The sequence below is a fragment of the Clinocottus analis genome, unplaced genomic scaffold (assembly GCF_023055335.1).
Source record: "Clinocottus analis isolate CAN_PGR_092001 unplaced genomic scaffold, fCliAna1.0.p SCAF_38, whole genome shotgun sequence".
In the NCBI taxonomy this organism is placed as follows: Eukaryota; Metazoa; Chordata; class Actinopteri; order Perciformes; family Cottidae; genus Clinocottus; species Clinocottus analis.
The window spans coordinates 1,180,463-1,198,205 of record NW_027176131.1 but is presented as its reverse complement, the minus strand read 5'-3'; the positions used below and the strand labels follow the sequence as shown (position 1 = coordinate 1,198,205).

The 17,743-nt window shown below is 42.9% G+C and overlaps 1 protein-coding gene across 1 annotated transcript; it reads right to left on the bottom strand.

Annotated features, from left to right (window-relative positions):
• Positions 1–507: 507 nt before the first annotated feature.
• On the bottom strand, positions 508–17,743 carry ampd3b (adenosine monophosphate deaminase 3b). Its single transcript, XM_068596590.1, has 16 exons — positions 17,679–17,743; positions 13,895–13,958; positions 8,839–9,061; positions 8,583–8,763; positions 7,868–8,033; positions 7,541–7,760; positions 7,057–7,186; positions 6,693–6,887; positions 6,195–6,326; positions 5,232–5,395; positions 4,016–4,142; positions 3,620–3,783; positions 3,309–3,429; positions 2,523–2,696; positions 1,918–2,028; positions 508–1,162 (listed from the first exon to the last, which is right to left on the bottom strand). Exons 2-16 carry the CDS (start codon positions 13,950–13,952, stop codon positions 986–988), a joined length of 2,343 nt encoding a protein of 780 aa, XP_068452691.1. The 5' UTR covers positions 13,953–13,958; positions 17,679–17,743; the 3' UTR covers positions 508–985.

Below are 17,743 nucleotides of genomic sequence, written 5' to 3'. Positions count from 1 at the left end.
GCTTAACGTCTCCTTAGCTACTTAGCTAATGCTAGCTTAACGTCCTGCCCCACTGTGTGGGAGACAATCACTACCGCCAATATCTCTAAACACTAATGATAGAAAACTCACTTGGAGTTTCAACTTTTAATTGTTTAGTTATTTTAGAAGAATGTAATTGCAATTAAATAGTTTAATTTAAATAACTGTGAGGTGGTCGATAAACAGTACTGAATGGCATGGGGGATATATTTATCTTTATATTTATATATATTTCACTAAGTGTCTGCGACACATTCGTTCCAGGTGGCCAATGGCCATTACGTGTATTTGTTGTATTAGTTTTATTAGTATCTGCAGTACAAAAGACTCACTGTTAAAACACTATTTATTTATTTGAGGAGTTTCTCTTATTATAAGTCGGCAGCAGATATTGACTATATTTTTTGAGAAGATCTGCTGAGTCTCATTTTATATGTAACCTTATAAAGATGCACAATTAAGAAAAACGGTGTAGCAACAAACATGGACTGTTTTGCAGCCTTTATTTACATATCAAAATGTATGAGAAATGACAATCATAAAAAAAGATTAATAATTACACGGTAGTCTTTTCACAGTTGTGAGCATACAGTTTGTTTAAAAGCTCCCTCACACTAGTCTTTGAATAGTTATTGTCTCTACATTTAATTTCGGACCTATAGACCAAAACCTTAGTAACAAAAAGTTAAACCATACATTTAACCAATTACAACATACATTTAACCAATTATAATAACTATTTTTCAGTGAAAATCATTTCATTTCTAGATGATTGTGTTATAATAAATGAGCCATGTGCACCTATGGGTCAGAAAACAAAATAAAAATAAAAACACCCCCTTTTTGTCGAATCTGGGTCTGAAAGTATTATAAGAATATGTAAAACAAAATGCATGTGCTGTCTAACACTTGATTCTTTATCCACGGGGACATCTTCAGGCGTAGTTTGTGGCAGCGTGGCGCTTCACTCGGGTATGCTGGCGTCCTCATCCGTCTTCTCCGCGTCCACCAGGAAGCTGAGCTCATTGCACAGCGTCTCGTGGCGGTAGGCCATGCGGATTTGTGCCACGTTTGTCCGCCGAATGTCGTTGCCCCGCGGTCCGTCCTGGAGGTAGTTTGAACCGATGAAGTGTTGCTTCTCCTGTCGGGTGAAAAGGTCATAAATGTATAGAGCAGGTCGCCGTTCAGTGACCTCAACATGGGACGAATGTACAGATAGTTTAATTCTTGACCTTTCTTTTTGTGTTCAGCTTCCTTTTGAGCTTAATAAATATTATCTTATCTCACACCGTGACTGAATGATGTTCCTCTTTATTAGAACACAGTATAGCAAGGATTATATGCTCAAAGTTTTATTTTGGACCGTTCCCAAAGAGGAAGTGCTCCTCGTTATATTGCAAAGGGGGGAAATATTGTGTACTGTTTGGCCGGTAATTTGCTCATTTAGGGAAAGATTTTAAGGGATCCCAACTGTTACATTTGGATGGGTCAATATTCGCTTATCACAGGTATTGATTTTTATTCACAAGAGAAGAAACCTGTAATGCCAGAAATAGATTTGAGGAGAAACGGCGTCAACATTACATCGTAGTTTGTCCAGCAGAGAGCACTGACACGTTTATTTTAAACTGGAGAGGTTCTCTCAGCTTTTGAAATTCTCAAACACGTCCTGGAATTGTCTCTGCTCACTCACTCGGGGACATACAGTTCAGAATAATAGCTTTATTAGCCCCCAATTCTAACCTTATTGGCGAGAATTTAACTATTGTATTGGCAGCCTGCAAAGCTTTATGAAGCTTGTCTTGTCAGCTTGTAAACTGTGATGTAGTGATGAGGGCCACAAGTTCTCCAGTCCTAAAAGCCAGTATTGAAACTGAAGGGAAAAGATTGATTTACCTTATGTGAGAGTCCGCTCTGCAGCACACTGTTTCTGGCTATCTCGCACAAATCACAGGTGCTGAGCTTCCACAGCTGGCCTGCGATGGCATACTCCTCCATCAGGGCCTCCTGAAAGGGTTAAAAGGAACATTTTGTTCATTCAATCTTCAGCTCAAATGATTTGTCGTTGTACGGATAAACGATGTTAACCATTTTGATCATAGATTTATTTTAGTTTCAGTCGTTTATTTCTTTAATTTAACAGAAATACTGAAATAGTTTCTTCACTGTCTGAGGTTCCAACTGCACAAATGAGAGGATTAGCTGCTTCTCCTTGTGATAGTAAACCAAATATCTTTGGGTTTTGGACTTTTGGTCAGTCTCTGGTACATTTTTATAAAATAACAGTTAGTTACAGCTCTTCCCACAATGTGTTTTATTCATGTTTCATCAAGTAAAGTCCTGTGATTCCTACTCCACATGCAGTATTGTGTATTATACGGATGCTGATAACTTGTTTAGCTGCCAAGATGTCTCCGGACTAGTGTCACCAAGACGACGCAATGATTGTGAAGACCTTTAAAAACAGTCATGTGATCCGTACAGGTCGTGGCGGTCCTGACCTTGGTGTAATGGAACTGCAGGGGGTCGTCGGTGGACAGCGACACACACAGGCCTTTCTGCAGGAACTCTCGGAGCGGGTTCTTGGCGTACTGCAGGAACAGGCTGTTGTTGCTCAGCGGGGACATGGCGATGGGGACCTGGGCCAGGTAGTACAGGTACTGCAGCACTGGACTCTGAGGGGGGGAGCAAAGCGATGTGAGTGATGCTGCTGGTGAAAACCTGCTGAAAACTGTGGAAACCAATGTTGGCTCCAGACCTCCTTTTCCCTGTGTTTGAGTTGTCGTAGGAACCCCAAATTAATTCCAATACTTGTGTTTATTGTATGTATTTGTTCAGCAAAGTTTGGAGAAAAAATGTATATCTGCAAAAAAATCACTTTTAAAAAGATATTTTGATGGTAACTATGAACATCCAGCATTATATGAGCCAGATTCCCCAAAAAAGCCTCCTGGAGCGTCAATAAGACACCTTTTTGGAAAGATTAGGACCTAAAGAATCAGAATCTGCAACAAAAATCACAATAACACAAAGTCTTGTCCTGTTAGGAAGGAGTTTCAGTCAAGAAACTGTGTTGTTCGGTTCAAAAATGGAAAAATGTATGTATTTTAAGTCAAAAGATTGCCTGAACGGGGCATGCTGGGACCTAAAATGGGAGCGGAAGGATTTTCGCGCACGCTTTCCAAAAGGTTAACTGCGAAGATTCAACCAGCGGAGGGAGAGAGAGAGGGAGCAACAAGTTGTTTGGCCTTGAGCATCAAACCCAGAGTGTGCATTGAGGACGGCACCTTCTTGAGGTTGAGTCCGTGGGAGATGTTGTCCGCCGTGAGGAAGGCGGAGACCAGGTGGGTGATGGAGCCGGCCTCGCCGCAGTGGGGACGGAACTGGAAGGTGTTCAGCCCTCGCTCCCTGAGGAGAGGGACACATAACGAGATCGTTACTGAGTCAGCCGAGCCCAAAAGCTTCATTACGGATGCAAAAAACATGCAGATGAGACCAGAAACTGTGAGTTTTCACTAAATAATCAGCGTGAACATGCCTGTACCGTGGCAGGAAACACAAAGTGTTAAAACCACTCGGGGGGAATCTTTTGACGTACTTGCGCAGGTTGTTGAGCACCATGATGTTGGCGTACATGTAGAACAAGTAGTAGGTGTAGGGAGGGTTGTCGTCCGCCGTCCACTCCTCCGGCTTCGGGCTTTTGTAAGAGAACATGTGGTCGCTGTGTTTGGACTCGTCATCCACGCTGTCGAATCCCGTCACCTACAGGACGACGACGTCAGCGGCACATTGGTGGAACCAAATATTACACAATCGTTGCATGTTTGATCATCAGTAGCTGGTAGATTTACTTCACTCACCAGCAAAAAAACAAACAATGTTGATGTCTAATGAGTTTGCTGTTTCCAAAGAAATGTCACTAAAAATAATCAGAGACTCCTCCAAACAAAACAAACGGATATTGGCCGTGGTTTCACTTCATAGAAATACTTACGTATTTTAAGAAAATATGAGTCGCTTTGTGCTTGTGGGGATTAACTGTCGCCTCGAAGAGTGGGAGGAAAATGTTCTTCAGCATCTTGGCGAAGTTTGGTATTAATTTCTTTGACTTGAAAATGTCACTGCAAGACAAAAGGAATCACATGAACTCATATTCTCATACAAAAAACAGATTGTTAGCGTTTGTTTGCTTATTCAGGACATTTGAAATTGTTCCTAACCTGATTGTGAATCGGGTGAGTTTACGAGTTCAGACATTATAATTTATCTGCTCAGGATTTCTTAATCTTGGTATCGAATCAAAAATGCTGATAGAATTATACTGGTACTGACTCAAATATCTGGATCCAGTATAAATGAATCGACCCAATTATATTGTTTGTATACTAAATATATATGGAAAAAAAATAGGACCAAAAAAATAAATAATAGTAATAATTATGACCCAAAAAAAACAAAAACAAATTAGGACCAAAAAAAAAAAAAAAAGGACCAAAAATGTTTTTTTTATGTTTGTCAACGAAAAAAAAAAAAAATAGGACCAAAAAAATAAATAATGATAATAATAATTAGGACCCCCCCCAAAAAAAATTAGGACAAAAAAAAAAATTACGACCAAATTTTTTTAATTATTATTTTCGTCAATGAAAACAAAAAAAGTCGCTAATTTCTTTTTTTTTTTTTTTTTTTTGTCCCAATTTTCTTTGGGGGGGAGTCCAAATTTTTATTTTTTTGGGTCCTAATTTTTTTTTTGGGGTGTGTGGAAATGGGCTTCCATAAATACATGATCTACTGTATAAATATTTTAATTCCTGTGTACGTTTTGATCGATTTGTTGCTGCAATAGAGAGTTTACACCTGACTTGTGATTCATGTTAAAGATCTTTTACCAATTTTCTGGTGTTGATTATTTGAACAATGGATAACAATTCGCTATGTTTACGACAAGCCTGACGTTGACACTTGACACGCACACAAACAAACGATGCAAGTGTCTTCCACACAGTGATGGATGCATCTTTTTAATGCTGTAGGATCGATACCCAAAGCCCAGGAATCACTATTGCAACTGGAAAAAGTCATCAGTCATTATTTAAAAGAGGAAATGTTATAACAATAGTGAAGCTAAAGGAACCTTATTGTCACATTTAAATGGCCCCGGGCCCCTTAATGTTTTATTGTCTCCTAGCTTCCTTCCCTTGAGCACTTACTAGATCCTGGGAACTTGGATCATCCACCTCATGTTGGGCGAGTGGATCTTGTGCTGGATGAACCAGGTCGCCAGGCTCTCCCACTCGCCGGCGGAGCGGCCGTAAATGGACAGGCGGGGCTCGGCATGCTGGTACTTGCTCTCCTCCAGGTCTTTGGACACTTCCTGAAACGAGACGGTGGTGATGCTTCTCCAGAAAGCAGAAGCGGTTGTTTGGTAATCGATCGCGCAACTGATAACGAGATCATTCTATTGCGTGAGTTGTGTTTCTAAACAGCGAGAGAGAAACGGTGAAGGAACTTCATGTACTCTCATGTCAGTTGTCCGTCACCAGAGTGAGCAAAGTTTTACAAGCAAAGTATTAAATATAAAAATACACACAAAATACACTGAAGCTAAAACACAATTACGCAAAGAAACACTTCTCTTCTAAAGAAGAGAAACATATATTATACTTAAAATACATAAAGGCAAAGGCCCAAACTATTAATAATAATACTAAGAATACAAGATCACTTTTATAATGCACCCATGCACTATTGATTATTCTAATATCTTGAGGAATTTGTTGTTTTTTTGTGCTCTGATCCAGTTAAAGTATTAAATTTCAACCTTTAAAAAATACAATAAAGATTAAATATCAATTGAATTAGGTTGGACTTCAACTTATTCCATCCAGAGCAGTATTTAATAAATATAAACTGTATTTAAAATAAGTATTTTATCTATTAGTCCTTAGGCATGCAAGAACTAAATGGAACTCAGCCATCGATAATGTCATTAATTACACTTTCTGTGCTTTTCCCGCTCAGAAATGTCTTCAGTTACTCTCTTTAAAGACGGCACGATATATTAATCATTCATATTTGATTCATGGAGTTTGTTGACTTGATAAAATCAAATGAGCTCCATGAAAACGCCAGCGTGCCTCCAGGTGATGCCGGTCCTTCAGCTCATACTCCACCTTGATGAGACGTGCAAAGTAGTCTCCTTCGATGTAGTTGTCTGATTTCAAGTAGATCTCTCGCAGCTCGTTGGCTCCCACCGGGTTGTATTTGGAGTTGAACTTGTCAAAGCGATGAAATGTTTGTCTTCCCTAGGAGAGTGATTCGTGAGAGAGAGGGTGAGTCTTGTGACGGCGTCCTCCGTCCAACAAAGTGACTGCGTTGATTACTGTCAGGTTACACATTAAGAGGACCTCGCATGGAACATTAAAATGATTGCATAACACCATGTGAAACGCATGAACGCCCATAATTGCATCCTCGTGTCGGTAAGCACATGTTAGTGAAAACTTCTGTCATTATGTGAACACGTTAAACCTTTTGGCTCTTACTCTGATCCATTCGCCTCCAGGACGTTTTCCTTGCAGATGAATGATACAAACACCCGGATGCATGACCGCATGGCGGAGATGCGACTGGAATTTATTGAGTTTGACAAGTGGCGCATTTGTTCTTACAGCGTGCACGTCCAGAGAGTCCACGGTGAGGTCGTAGGGGTCCATGGCGAGGTTGTGGAAGACTTCCTTGAGCGTGAACTTCTGGCCGGCCCTCTCCAAGACCACGCGGTCGGCCTCCGTCTGGTACGTGGTCTTTATGAATTTCAGCAGATGCTTCTGGTTCATGCAGGCAGCGGCGTGGATGTGTGTGTCCACCTGTGTGGGGCGTAAAGCAGACGGTGTGCACGGCTATATCTGACTGTATTATTAGTGAGATGTGACTCCTGCTGCGGTGAGACGGCCTCCAGGCCGCCGGAGGAATCTTATTACATTCTTTTGGATTATTTGCATGCGAGGCTCGATGTGAAAAGAAATACCGGCCGACCTTTCTGACGTTGTAGAAGTCTCTGTGTGGAACACATTTCAGCTCTTTCAGCTCGGCCATTTCATTCATCATCTCGTGGAGGTAGAACTTAGAGGCCAAGAAGTTCAACCGTCGGTGACAGTAGGTTTTCCTGTAAGGAGACGCAGGAAAATGTTATTTTTCTACCTTCGGTCGGTGTTTCGCTATGAGGGGAATCGCCTCGGCGTGACCAACTAAAGAAGCTCCAATGACAGCACGTCTGGTCAGTGACGGACAGGTCGAACTGTGCTGGGGCCCCGCCCCCTCATATGATCACAGTCGACCGCCCGTTTTTCTTCTTGTTAAGGAACTATAGCTTCCTTAGCATATCTTGGCTAGCTTGGATTCCTGCTAAACAGACACAGTTCCTGCTTCTAGTCTGGTACTGCCTCTGTTTCGTGAAATTTTACTTCAAGTCTGTGTTTATCCTTTCTTTAAGGATATTTAAAAACGTCGGCGTACTCACGTCGGGCCGTCCGCTATCATGGCGAGCACGTGGCTCAGGTCGATGGCGAAGGTCTCCAGGTCGGGGTACGGCAGGTTGTGGGGCCGCTGCTGCTCCAGGGCCTCGGCGTCGTCGTAAACGTTCACGATGCCGTCCTTCATCTGCAGCTCGTAGTTCAGGTCCTCGGGAATGCCCTCCATGGAGTACGGGTCCACCCCTTCACCAGGGCACGGCCAGATGTCTGCAGACGATGGGAGTAAAAATATAAAAATAAAATGAGGAATAAAACTACAGGAGCTTTACAATAGAAGCGTTTTTTGACAATGAGTAAAACAGGAAGTTTACTACCTGGCATGATCTCATCCTCCTCTCGCCACTTCTCATTTCTGGCGTTGCGGAGGAATCGCGCCGCCGTCCTGGGGAAGCTGTGGTAGGCCAGCCTGGAGTACTTCTCTCTGATGAACAACGCCCCCAGGATGCTTTTGGCGGCCAGCTCATAATCCTCAACCGTGATCTGGAAACGTCACAAACAAGTTATTTTAAGTCAGTTTCGTAGTTTTTTCTCAGTTTAAAATCCTTAAAACCGTCTTTTAGAGGCGTAATAATGAATTGAAGCTAAATGCTTCCTCTTCCTGGTGGGGCCTTGAAGGCAACACCTGGCGGCCATCTTGGAAGGTCTCAGCTCTTGTGCAACACTGGCCGACGGCATTTTAACCAACTCACAATGACTTTACATTCATTTCTCTCCTTTGTTTATTATTGACAGTTACATTTTGGTATTTAGATATTAATTGCCAACGTTTGGATTACATTCGGGTCAAAAGAAGACTTTCCCTCTGACTCATTTTGGCCAACTTTGCTCCGAATACCTCATCATCCATTAAGTTTTCTGGTGTGAATGGACCACTGCAGCCTCATGTTCCTCTCTAAGTCTAGTTGTTGTGTGTCTGTCAATGCGTGCAGGCGCTTTTCTTTGTTTATGATGAGCATGAAGCCACAGTTTCAAGGTCATGTGTAACTGCGTGTCAGTGTGCCGCCGGATGCAGCGTTAAACCCCGCTTACCCCGGCGCAGTAATCTCCACTGATGGTGACTCTCTGGAAGTCTGGAGAGTCATCTCCAGGAAAAGGTTTCAGCGCGATCGGGTCGAGCACCGGCGACGCCGCGGACCGGGCCAGGTCGACGGCGTCGTCCGGTATCTGCGACGACACCGACTGCGAGCGCTTCAACCTGAAGCTCTTCTTCCTGGTGACGCGAGAGAGGACAGGCGTTACTTTGCTCCACGTCGTGTAACACGGAGGCCGCACGCCGCTTCCTTACTTCTTAGCCGACTCCTGAGACTGCTGCGACGCCAGCTCCCTCTGCAGCGCCCGCTCCATGTCCTCGTGCAGGCCGATGGGACAGTCCTCGGGCACGTTGAACAGGGACAGGGCGTCCTTGGTGTCCTCCTCCTTCAGGGCGGAGGCGTACACCTTCTCCGCTCGCAGGCGGACGCGCTCGTCCACCTGGCTCATCGACAGCCTTTGGAAGAGCCGCGGCATTTCTGAGGGAGTCGAGAAATATATATTCAATTTTTTTTAGTGAATTCTTTGTTTTGTTTTGTCTTAACAAGCAGGGTTTTTGCTAAAAACGCAACTCTTGGACTGGCTGTGGGCAGAGAGCTTCATCTGCGGCTGAATCCAAACGACAGTTCATCCGTCACATGTATGTTTGGTGGACAAGGAGAAAAAACACAATCTCTGTTTCACCGGCGTCGGGTAAAGATATTGACAGAAATGACTTACTTAATGGACGACCTTTATAGAGTTTAAAAGCACGCGTCACAGCAAATCACCAGTTCGATTCCCAGCTTAACTTTTTCTCTTCATCACAATCACAAAAGGCATAAAATGCCCTAAAAACAATCTTGAAAAAAGACGAATTTCCCGCTCTACTTTATAGTGACCGACTAGGGAATGTGTAAGTAATTACTTCTCACCGCGCTGAAGTAGTTACAGCTTGACAGTTTAGACATAGAGTATTATGTTTAGTGGTGGCAGTAAATACAAACATCAGCACGATGAACACGAGTCCTCCGAACACGAGTCGGCCTCAGCGTGTGCAGGCGGCCGAGACGTTAACTTGCGATGCTTCGTCGTAACTCTTGGCAGTAAACATGTCTTTAGTGGCTGCATGTCCTGCCAACGGCTCAGGCATGTTACAGTAAACACAGCTGATCGCCGTGCCGGCTGTCCCGGGCTGGCAGTGTGTGACCTGTCAGGGCTCTGGGGTCAACCTCTCTGTGAACACTCAGCACCGAGAACGCTACACAACGGAGTGGAAACTGTAAACAAGACGACAAAACTCTCACAATCTGTGTTACGACTCTGCATCGATGCCGTGAGAGTTTGTAATCTAGAAAGAAACTGTGCATGAGGGCTGAAATTCTCTCTTCTATCTGTACGTTTTAATCTGTTTATTACCGTTCTACTGTTTCTTTATATTACTTGATTAGTTTTTATGTTATTCCTTGTGAGCAGTGCTGCTGTAATCCTGTAATTTCCCCACTGAGGGATTAATAGAGGATTATCTTATCTCTCTTATCTTATCTTGAAGCTGTCAGGAGATGCAGAGGTTAAGTCAAGCGAGAGCAGAAGAGCTGCGGGTTGAAGGGCAGCTAGCGGCTATAAGCTAACGGCTATAAGCTAACCCCTACAGCGTAAATGCCATATGCATTGAGCTGTTCTCTGAAACCTGTAGATTACAACACGCCTGTATTTCACTGGATCTGTGTGTAGAAGTGCTGAGGTGTGTCACACAGAGACTGAACAGAAGCAGCTTTATATGAAAGACTGTTGGAGTCAGCACTTTGTGAACAAACATGGGGATTTATCTGACTGCTCGTTTCATTATTTGTTGCTTGTTATGTTGTTTACATGTTTTATTTTGCACTTTATTACTTGATCATATTACTTCTCACGTCATGTCAGACAGAAGAGAAACACAAAGTCCTCTGTGTGTTTGCACAGATGGAAGAAGTGATAAAGAAAACTGACTGACTTTTTCCCATATATTAATCTTTAAAATCAGTCAAACTTAGCGTTTTCTGGACATTTAAACTGATAAGTTATTGTGTTTGTGATGCTTTGAAACCAGATCAGCGTCCATAAACAGCACAATAAGTAAACATTCCCAGAATCCTCTGTTAAGTATCCTGATGATTCGGCTTTGACTGTAAAAGGAAAAGTCTGGCTCTTTGTTGTTGGAAGGGCATTTATTAGCGTGCCATTGTTTTTGTTCTCGTGCCCCTTTTGGTTGGAAGGTCGTGTTTATTTGTATTGACCGGCTTCTCTTACATGGCACGAGGACCCGAGCTGCTATTTATAAACTTAAGAGCCTGTGAATTCATCACAGCAGAGTTAAAACAAAATGTAAAAAAAGCTTTGGCAGCCAGCTGAGCCGCGCGGCGCGAACACTCCTGTTGCTGGACAACACCTCCAGGAGCTGCTCGGTTCTCATTAGCGCTGCAACGGACCATCGCACACGTTCAACGTTCACTGTAACAGCGCTGAATAAAGTTTTACTGACTGTTATCGCCAATATTCAGGAAAAAATGCGATCACAACATCGCCATGTTTTTAATCCATAACAATACAATTTTATATTTTTATCAGGATTCAAATAGAAAGAAAATACTATAACAAAGTAAAAGGATTACGTGTCAAAATGATTGGTTGTTTGAAGACTTGAGAGCGGATTAAATCATCATCACAAGTTGCTGTAATCAAAGAAGGAAGAGATCTGTGTTTGCCAATATGATCGGCAACTAGTGTCGGCAGCTGATGTGGGATCTCTAAAAGTCTCCGTGACCCTGATCCGGACTCACGTCGTCATGAATTCTGATCAAACATGTCATCACGGCTGCTCTTAACGCTGGCGTGTCTTTCACTGAGCCGCTTCCAGCCTCAGCCTCGATCAACAAGTGCAGCAGCAAACGTCTCCACATGCAACTCAATCCGCCTGACGACGCCAAACGATCTCGGCGCCGCCGCGCGCCACATCGCCGCGATTCCTTCTGCCTCTTTTTTTCTCGACTCGCATATCTGGGAAGCCGCCGGCTGAGCCGCCTCCTGGACGACCTTGACCCACATCTTTCTTTAGAGAAACCCGCTCCACAAAGGGTGGAGGGTCTTTTGATTTAAATAATCTGTGTTTTGGACAAAAAAAACAGACCCTGAGTCCTTCAGTCATTTAAAATACTCACTTTTAATTGTGTATTCACCTTTTTTTTGTTCCAGCTGTCACTACCGGCTCAAAGCTGGTGTTCTTATCTCCACAAACACAACCTCCAGGACGCTCTCTGTGTCGCTTACCTTCCGCTGTGTCTCTGGCCATGTTTGGGCTCTCTCAGTCGCTGCCTGGTGACTCAAGTATGTCAGCTTTCATGTGTCTGCTTCGGCCTCTTTTAAGTCTCCCCTACAGCTCTGCGATCAACACTTTTAACGTGTGTTTTGACGACACCCTTCAGGGTCTGGTGTCTTTATCTCTCTCTCTCTCTCTCGGCTACACGATGCTTCTCGCTTTGCTTTTTTCACGCCAACTGCCTCGGTCAAGCTCGAGCTGCGCTGTGTATGTGGTTCGTGTGTGTGTGTGTGTGTGTGTGTGTGTGTGTGTGTAATGCAGCTGCTGGTTGTTGTTGTCTTGAGTGTCCCCTCTCTACCTCTATTTTCGGGTGTTGAAAGCAGCTAATCTAAGCCGGTATGTCACAACTGGCTGCTAACATGCGCGCGGCTATCTGTTGAGATGAAAGTGACGTTAAAGTCATGGTGGGAAAATACACTCTGAGAAAAATCTTAATCTTCCCCAAGATGAGACGGTTAAATATAGCTTCCAGCCGCTGACGCTGGATTTAAGGACCGTAAGGGCCTTTTATGTAAACTGTTTTCATTGAGGCCTTTTAAAGAATCCGTTGTTTACCTAAAGCAAACAGTCGCAGCTCTTCTCCATGGTGGAGCTCTGCGTCAGGGTCTAACTGCAGGAAGTCATGTCAACCAACGTAGTTAACAAGGAATATTATTCATGGGAGTGTAGATGAAATGCTTTACTGTGGTCCTACATGTTCAAGGCTCTGCTCACTACGCTATCGGTCCGGGCTTTTCTTCTTCTTTTTACACTTTTCTACTTTCGCTCTCACCTAAAATCCCCCAAAAAAACCCAGTTCAGCTTCATTCTGGAACGAAACACAATAATACATCTGGCCTCGGACGACTCCGCACATCACTTTGATTTACGCTGGAAAAACATTTTGCTTTTATTATGCGGATGAGAACCCCACGCGGCCGCTCGTAGCTCCTCGCGCGCTGCCAGCTGATGAAAAGCTGCTTCCTGCTCAGAGTTTAGGACGACGAGAAGCCAAGAATGTTAACGTGTGGTCGTCCCCGTTTCCTCTGCGTGCGGCAGCAACACTGAGGTTACTTTAGCTACACCTTTGCTAGTTCCTCATAATCAAGGTGTGTGTGTGTGTGTGTGTGTGTTCACACTCCTCTGGACTGCAGTTTCTCCGGGTTCTTGGATGGTTTAGACCTGTGTTGCAGGTATTGAGGAGGTGTTACAGGTGTTAAGGAAATCCTTTATTAATCCCACAGGGGGGAGATTATCCTCTCCGCCGTGACGCTCACTCATATCTGCACTCGTTGTGTTGAGTTTGGCTCGGGCTGCATGTTATTGTGATTATCTCTAAGAGATATTCAGGTTATTTGCAGCCACAAAACACAATGTTTTTGCCAAATATTAGTTTTTGCAGAGGAAGAACTTTGTTTGCATTGTTCAGACAAAGTGATCGCACATTTTGTTTGTTTTTGTGTGATGGAGCAATCCGGCATTTTTAATTCTCTTTATTCTATTATTTGAAAAAACAAAAGTTATTTCAATAAAAATTCCGTACGAGCCATTTTGTTACACTTTAGTCTCATGTCTTTGATTTAAAACTGCAATTTCACATTTACAGTTTTAGATGACGCCCAAAAAGCTTAAAAACAAAACTTATAGAGTTGAATAATTATTTAATAATCTACACTTATAACAGCCCAACATTTTAATTATTCTGAAAAATGTGTATTATTTAAATAATGTTTTAACCCTTATATTTCTTTACGAATTAAAAGAAAATATATGTCAACAATATATGTCAACCATATCACTAAAATATATATACATATATCATTCATGATTTATTTCTTACGTAGAGAAACAAAATGGATTATAATTTGCCACGCCGTGAGGTAAAAAGGTGAGACGCATTAAAAACATTAGTTCAGTTTGTCGTAACTCTCTAAGTGACCTCTCCTGTCATGGGGTCGCGTCCCGCAGGTGAAGCGCTGCTGCAGGGTCTGCTCACCTTTCCCCAGGCATGGTGTGGACTGCTGCTTGCAGAGGGGCGTGTCCCTCTTCTTCATCGTGGTCTGCAGCGAGAGGAACAAAAGCGTTACTCTCAGACTAGTCCAGAGTTCAGCGGTGCAGTGACTCACAGGATTAATAAGTTAAATATGCGGCTCCAAAGTGGCGCAATATGCATGTTGACTCGAGGTTTCAACAGGTCGAAGCGTCCTGCACCTCTTCAGGTGAAACCTCCACTTCGTTTGCTTGTGTTTGTCATGGAGGAGTCCTCTCCTCTCTGTGTCTGAAGATAAAACACTGCTGCTGCTCCATTCAGGGTTTAAAGGTCTGCAAATGGACAAAGCTGATTCCAGCTGTATGCTAATAAATAATATTTGTTAGATTTTGGCTGGAAAAGTACGAGGTTTTCATATTTTTGGGCTACAAATGTATGAGGTTTTCATATTTATTCAGATTATTATGACTATTATTATTATATTTGTTCCTATTATGTAGTTGTATTCATTAATATTGCAGTTCCTTCATCACCATCACATTATATTGCCTTGTGCAGTCATAGATTTGCATATTTCCAGAAAACTGCAGCTCCATATTCTGTCAGGAGGAGAATGAACCACAGAGGAAGAGACGGCGTCTCTGAGGCTTCAGGGTGGAGCAGACTTCAGATCAGCGTCATGAAGGTGCAGTAATAATCCAGATAATCTATATCAAGGGCAAGTTTGGCAGGTGATGGTGAAACTATAAAACCGGATCTCAGCGCAGCCAAAGTGTCGTGAGAAGAACATCTCTGTTCCGTGCAGGTGGAAAGCTGCGAGTGAGAAATATTAATAGTTCAGCGTTGCCAAAATACCAACTTAACTGCCCCGAATCCTCCAGGACGCACACAGCTCTTACCCACACAGCTGTGTGAGGGATGAGGGGCAGCGGGGTTAAAGGAGATTAAAGAGCAACTCAGGTCTCCACAAAGTCGCCTTCGCTCTCACGAACAGGAGCAGAGGTTCATGTCTGTGTGGGAAGTGGGAATATATTTCTTTACATTTCATGTATTTAGTTTGCAGATTCATGATGGAACTTTTAATTTATTGGATTATTCCGATGCAATGAGATTAATCCATGCGTCTTTTTTTTCTTCATGCAGAAGTTTAGGATATTTTTTTTTAGCAGAATAACATTGAGAGCAAAACAAATGTATTTGAAGTCAATACAAAAATTTAAAAAAAAATGCTTTTACTTCACTTGAAATGGAAATTTAACCGTTAAATATAATAAAAAGATTTTAAAACTCAAGATAAATTAACTATTTTAGGACACAAGGTGGACATATTGATCAAAACCGCTGTCAATGCACCTTTTTTATCAATTTATATAAATTGTGTGTATTTTCAGTCCTTTACAGGGTAAAAGATGAAACAACAACGACGTATAAAGTGAATTTACTCGTATAGACTAAAAAACCAACACATGCAGACTTTTTAAAAAGCTTTTCTATATTGTAATGCTGCACATTTAGTTTTAGGGAATTACCCACAACCCCCTTCTTTCTTTAACTTCCTAATGCAACAAGCAACAGGAACAACAGGAAAGGAGCTGATAAGAAGATACGTATACAGCAGGAAGAACCGGTTCTTTATTCTACGACGGCGTGATTGTGTTGTTTTGCGGCTGTTTATATTTTCCGAAAGCGAGAAGCAATCGAGGCGTTCGGTTTGACCTTTGACCTCGAGGGGAACCGACCGACACGCGCGAGACTACAGGAAGCAGAAAGGAGAAACCGAGCGTTTGGCGGTTGGTCGAGATGCTCGGCTGGTTTTGGAATTTCCTGTTTCGTCCTCTTCCTCTTGTCCGAGGGCTCGTGTACACAAGGCCATGCAGACGTCGCAGCGTGGAGCCACAACACCTGAGTCACGCGTTGCATGTGAAGGCGCTGCAGTGTCACATGCGTGTGAACACAGTTGAGCAGAACGAGCTGCTGTCCGCTGGTGCTGGAGAACAAATGGAGCCTTGAAACGAGTCTTATCTCACCTCCGAGTAAACACGGAGATAAAGGCGACTCGGCTTTGACCCGTTGCTGTGGGAACTCCTCCGCCCAGTGAGGAAGACTCCTGCAGCCGGTGCCGGCCTCTCATTGTACAGCCGGACGGATCTTCAACATGTTGGAGCAAGTTCTGCCCGGATCGATGCTCCACTGCGTCCTGGACGCGCTCAAATAGAACCTTCACATGGAAACCTCCATCATGGCCCAGAGTATTTGTATTAATCTAGAGCTGAACTGTTTGTGAGCGTCGCCACCGAGTTAAGTGACGCAGCTGCTTTCAGACGCTTCCTTGTTGTTGGGTTTATTTACAACCTAAAGAAAAAAGAAGTGTGGTCTCACAGGAGGATTTGTTTTTGCAAGATTGTTGGTGAAACATGATCGTTGCCTGTAGTGATGAACTTTGATCAGTTTAATTTGGCATTGCTAATTCGGTCGCTAAGATAAGAGAAGATAATCCTTTATTAGTCCCGCAGGCGGGAGATTGCAGGATTACAGCAGCAGGTGAAGTAAAATGAAAACTAGTAATATAAATCTAAGAAAACAGTTATAAAAAACACAAAAGAATCTAAAATAGCAGCGTCCCTATTGCCTTTGGGATGCTAATGTTAACTGATTAAAGCTATCAGTTACAATAAATATAAAATCTGCTATTGGGTGAGACTGTGGCTCTCCCAATTAAAGTTCCCAAAATATATATACTGTATATATATTTCAATGTTAATTTTGCACATGTGGGACTGTTTCCTCATTCTTTGTAATTCCTTTGTAATATTTTTATGTCGCAACAGGCTGTTGAAATGAAGCGTGGGCTTGTGTCTGTGGTGTAGTTTGGGTGTTTGTAAAGCTGCTGCAGTCGGTGGAGGTCTGCTAAAACAAAGACACACCTTTAAAAAAATCCAGAGCTGTTTAAAATTTTTCTATATTTAGAACGTTTCCACAGCTCTATCTCGCCATCAGGCCGCTGTTTCCCACGGACAAAGTGAAACGTATCTTTGCTCTGGTCAAAGCTTCAGACTTCAGTTGACAAAAACAGATAAGCTCTCGGTTCAGTTAAGTAATAGTTAGACAATATTTGAAATATTACGTACGCTTCAGATTATTCTAAATGCATTTATCTGCTTCCCCCACCACAGCAGCACATTAGTGGTGCTGCTGTGCTCCTAAAACACCCAAACGAGCCTTTTAAGGGAATAGAGTTCATGCATTGACCTGTAAGGCTCATGCTAAGATAGTTACTGTGGAGTTAAAGTACTCTTACAACCGCTGTGTGTTACTTAACTGAAGTAAAGTGTTGTGAGTCGGCTTGTCGACACTCACAGTCACACCTGTGGGTCATCATATATCCTCATATCTACCTGACCTGGCTTGTCTCTGCTATTGCGCAATATTACACCTACAGAAACACGAACAGAAAGTACTGTGCAAAACTCCAGAGAAAAAGCTAAGAAATGCAAAAATAAGTATGAAATGAAAGAACTTCATTGTATTTCCTCTATTCTTAAACATTGCTAAAGCCTTCTGATCTGAAAAATGATTCATATAGAAACTGATCTACCACTTCAGGAATTTACTTTTAGCATATTCACCTCAAAAGTACGGCCCAGAGGCGTTTCAATGACGGCAGACACAGAAGCGCGAGGGCTGGAAGAGAAGGCAAGAGTGAAGATGGAAATGATAAGACGTGGCGATCGATAGGAGAAGTGTAAAAACTAGCGTGTATAATAATAATAGTGATAAGAGTTGTACTCACTGCGTGCCGGCTTGTGCTTCTCCACGCTGCAGAACCCTGTGAGGCTTCAGGGGATGCAGGACCGG

Bases quoted from the DNA above. Each gene is read 5' to 3' on its own strand.
- ampd3b (XM_068596590.1), bottom strand. From the start codon at position 13,952: ATGAAGAAGAGGGACACGCCCCTCTGCAAGCAGCAGTCCACACCATGC. The intron at 9,062-13,894 runs GTGAGCAGACCC...CGACTCCCTCAG, and splicing joins CACACCATGCCTGGGGAAAG to AAATGCCGCGGCTCTTCCAA. The intron at 2,029-2,522 runs GTCAGGACCGCC...TAACCCTTTCAG, and splicing joins TGCAGTTCCATTACACCAAG to GAGGCCCTGATGGAGGAGTA.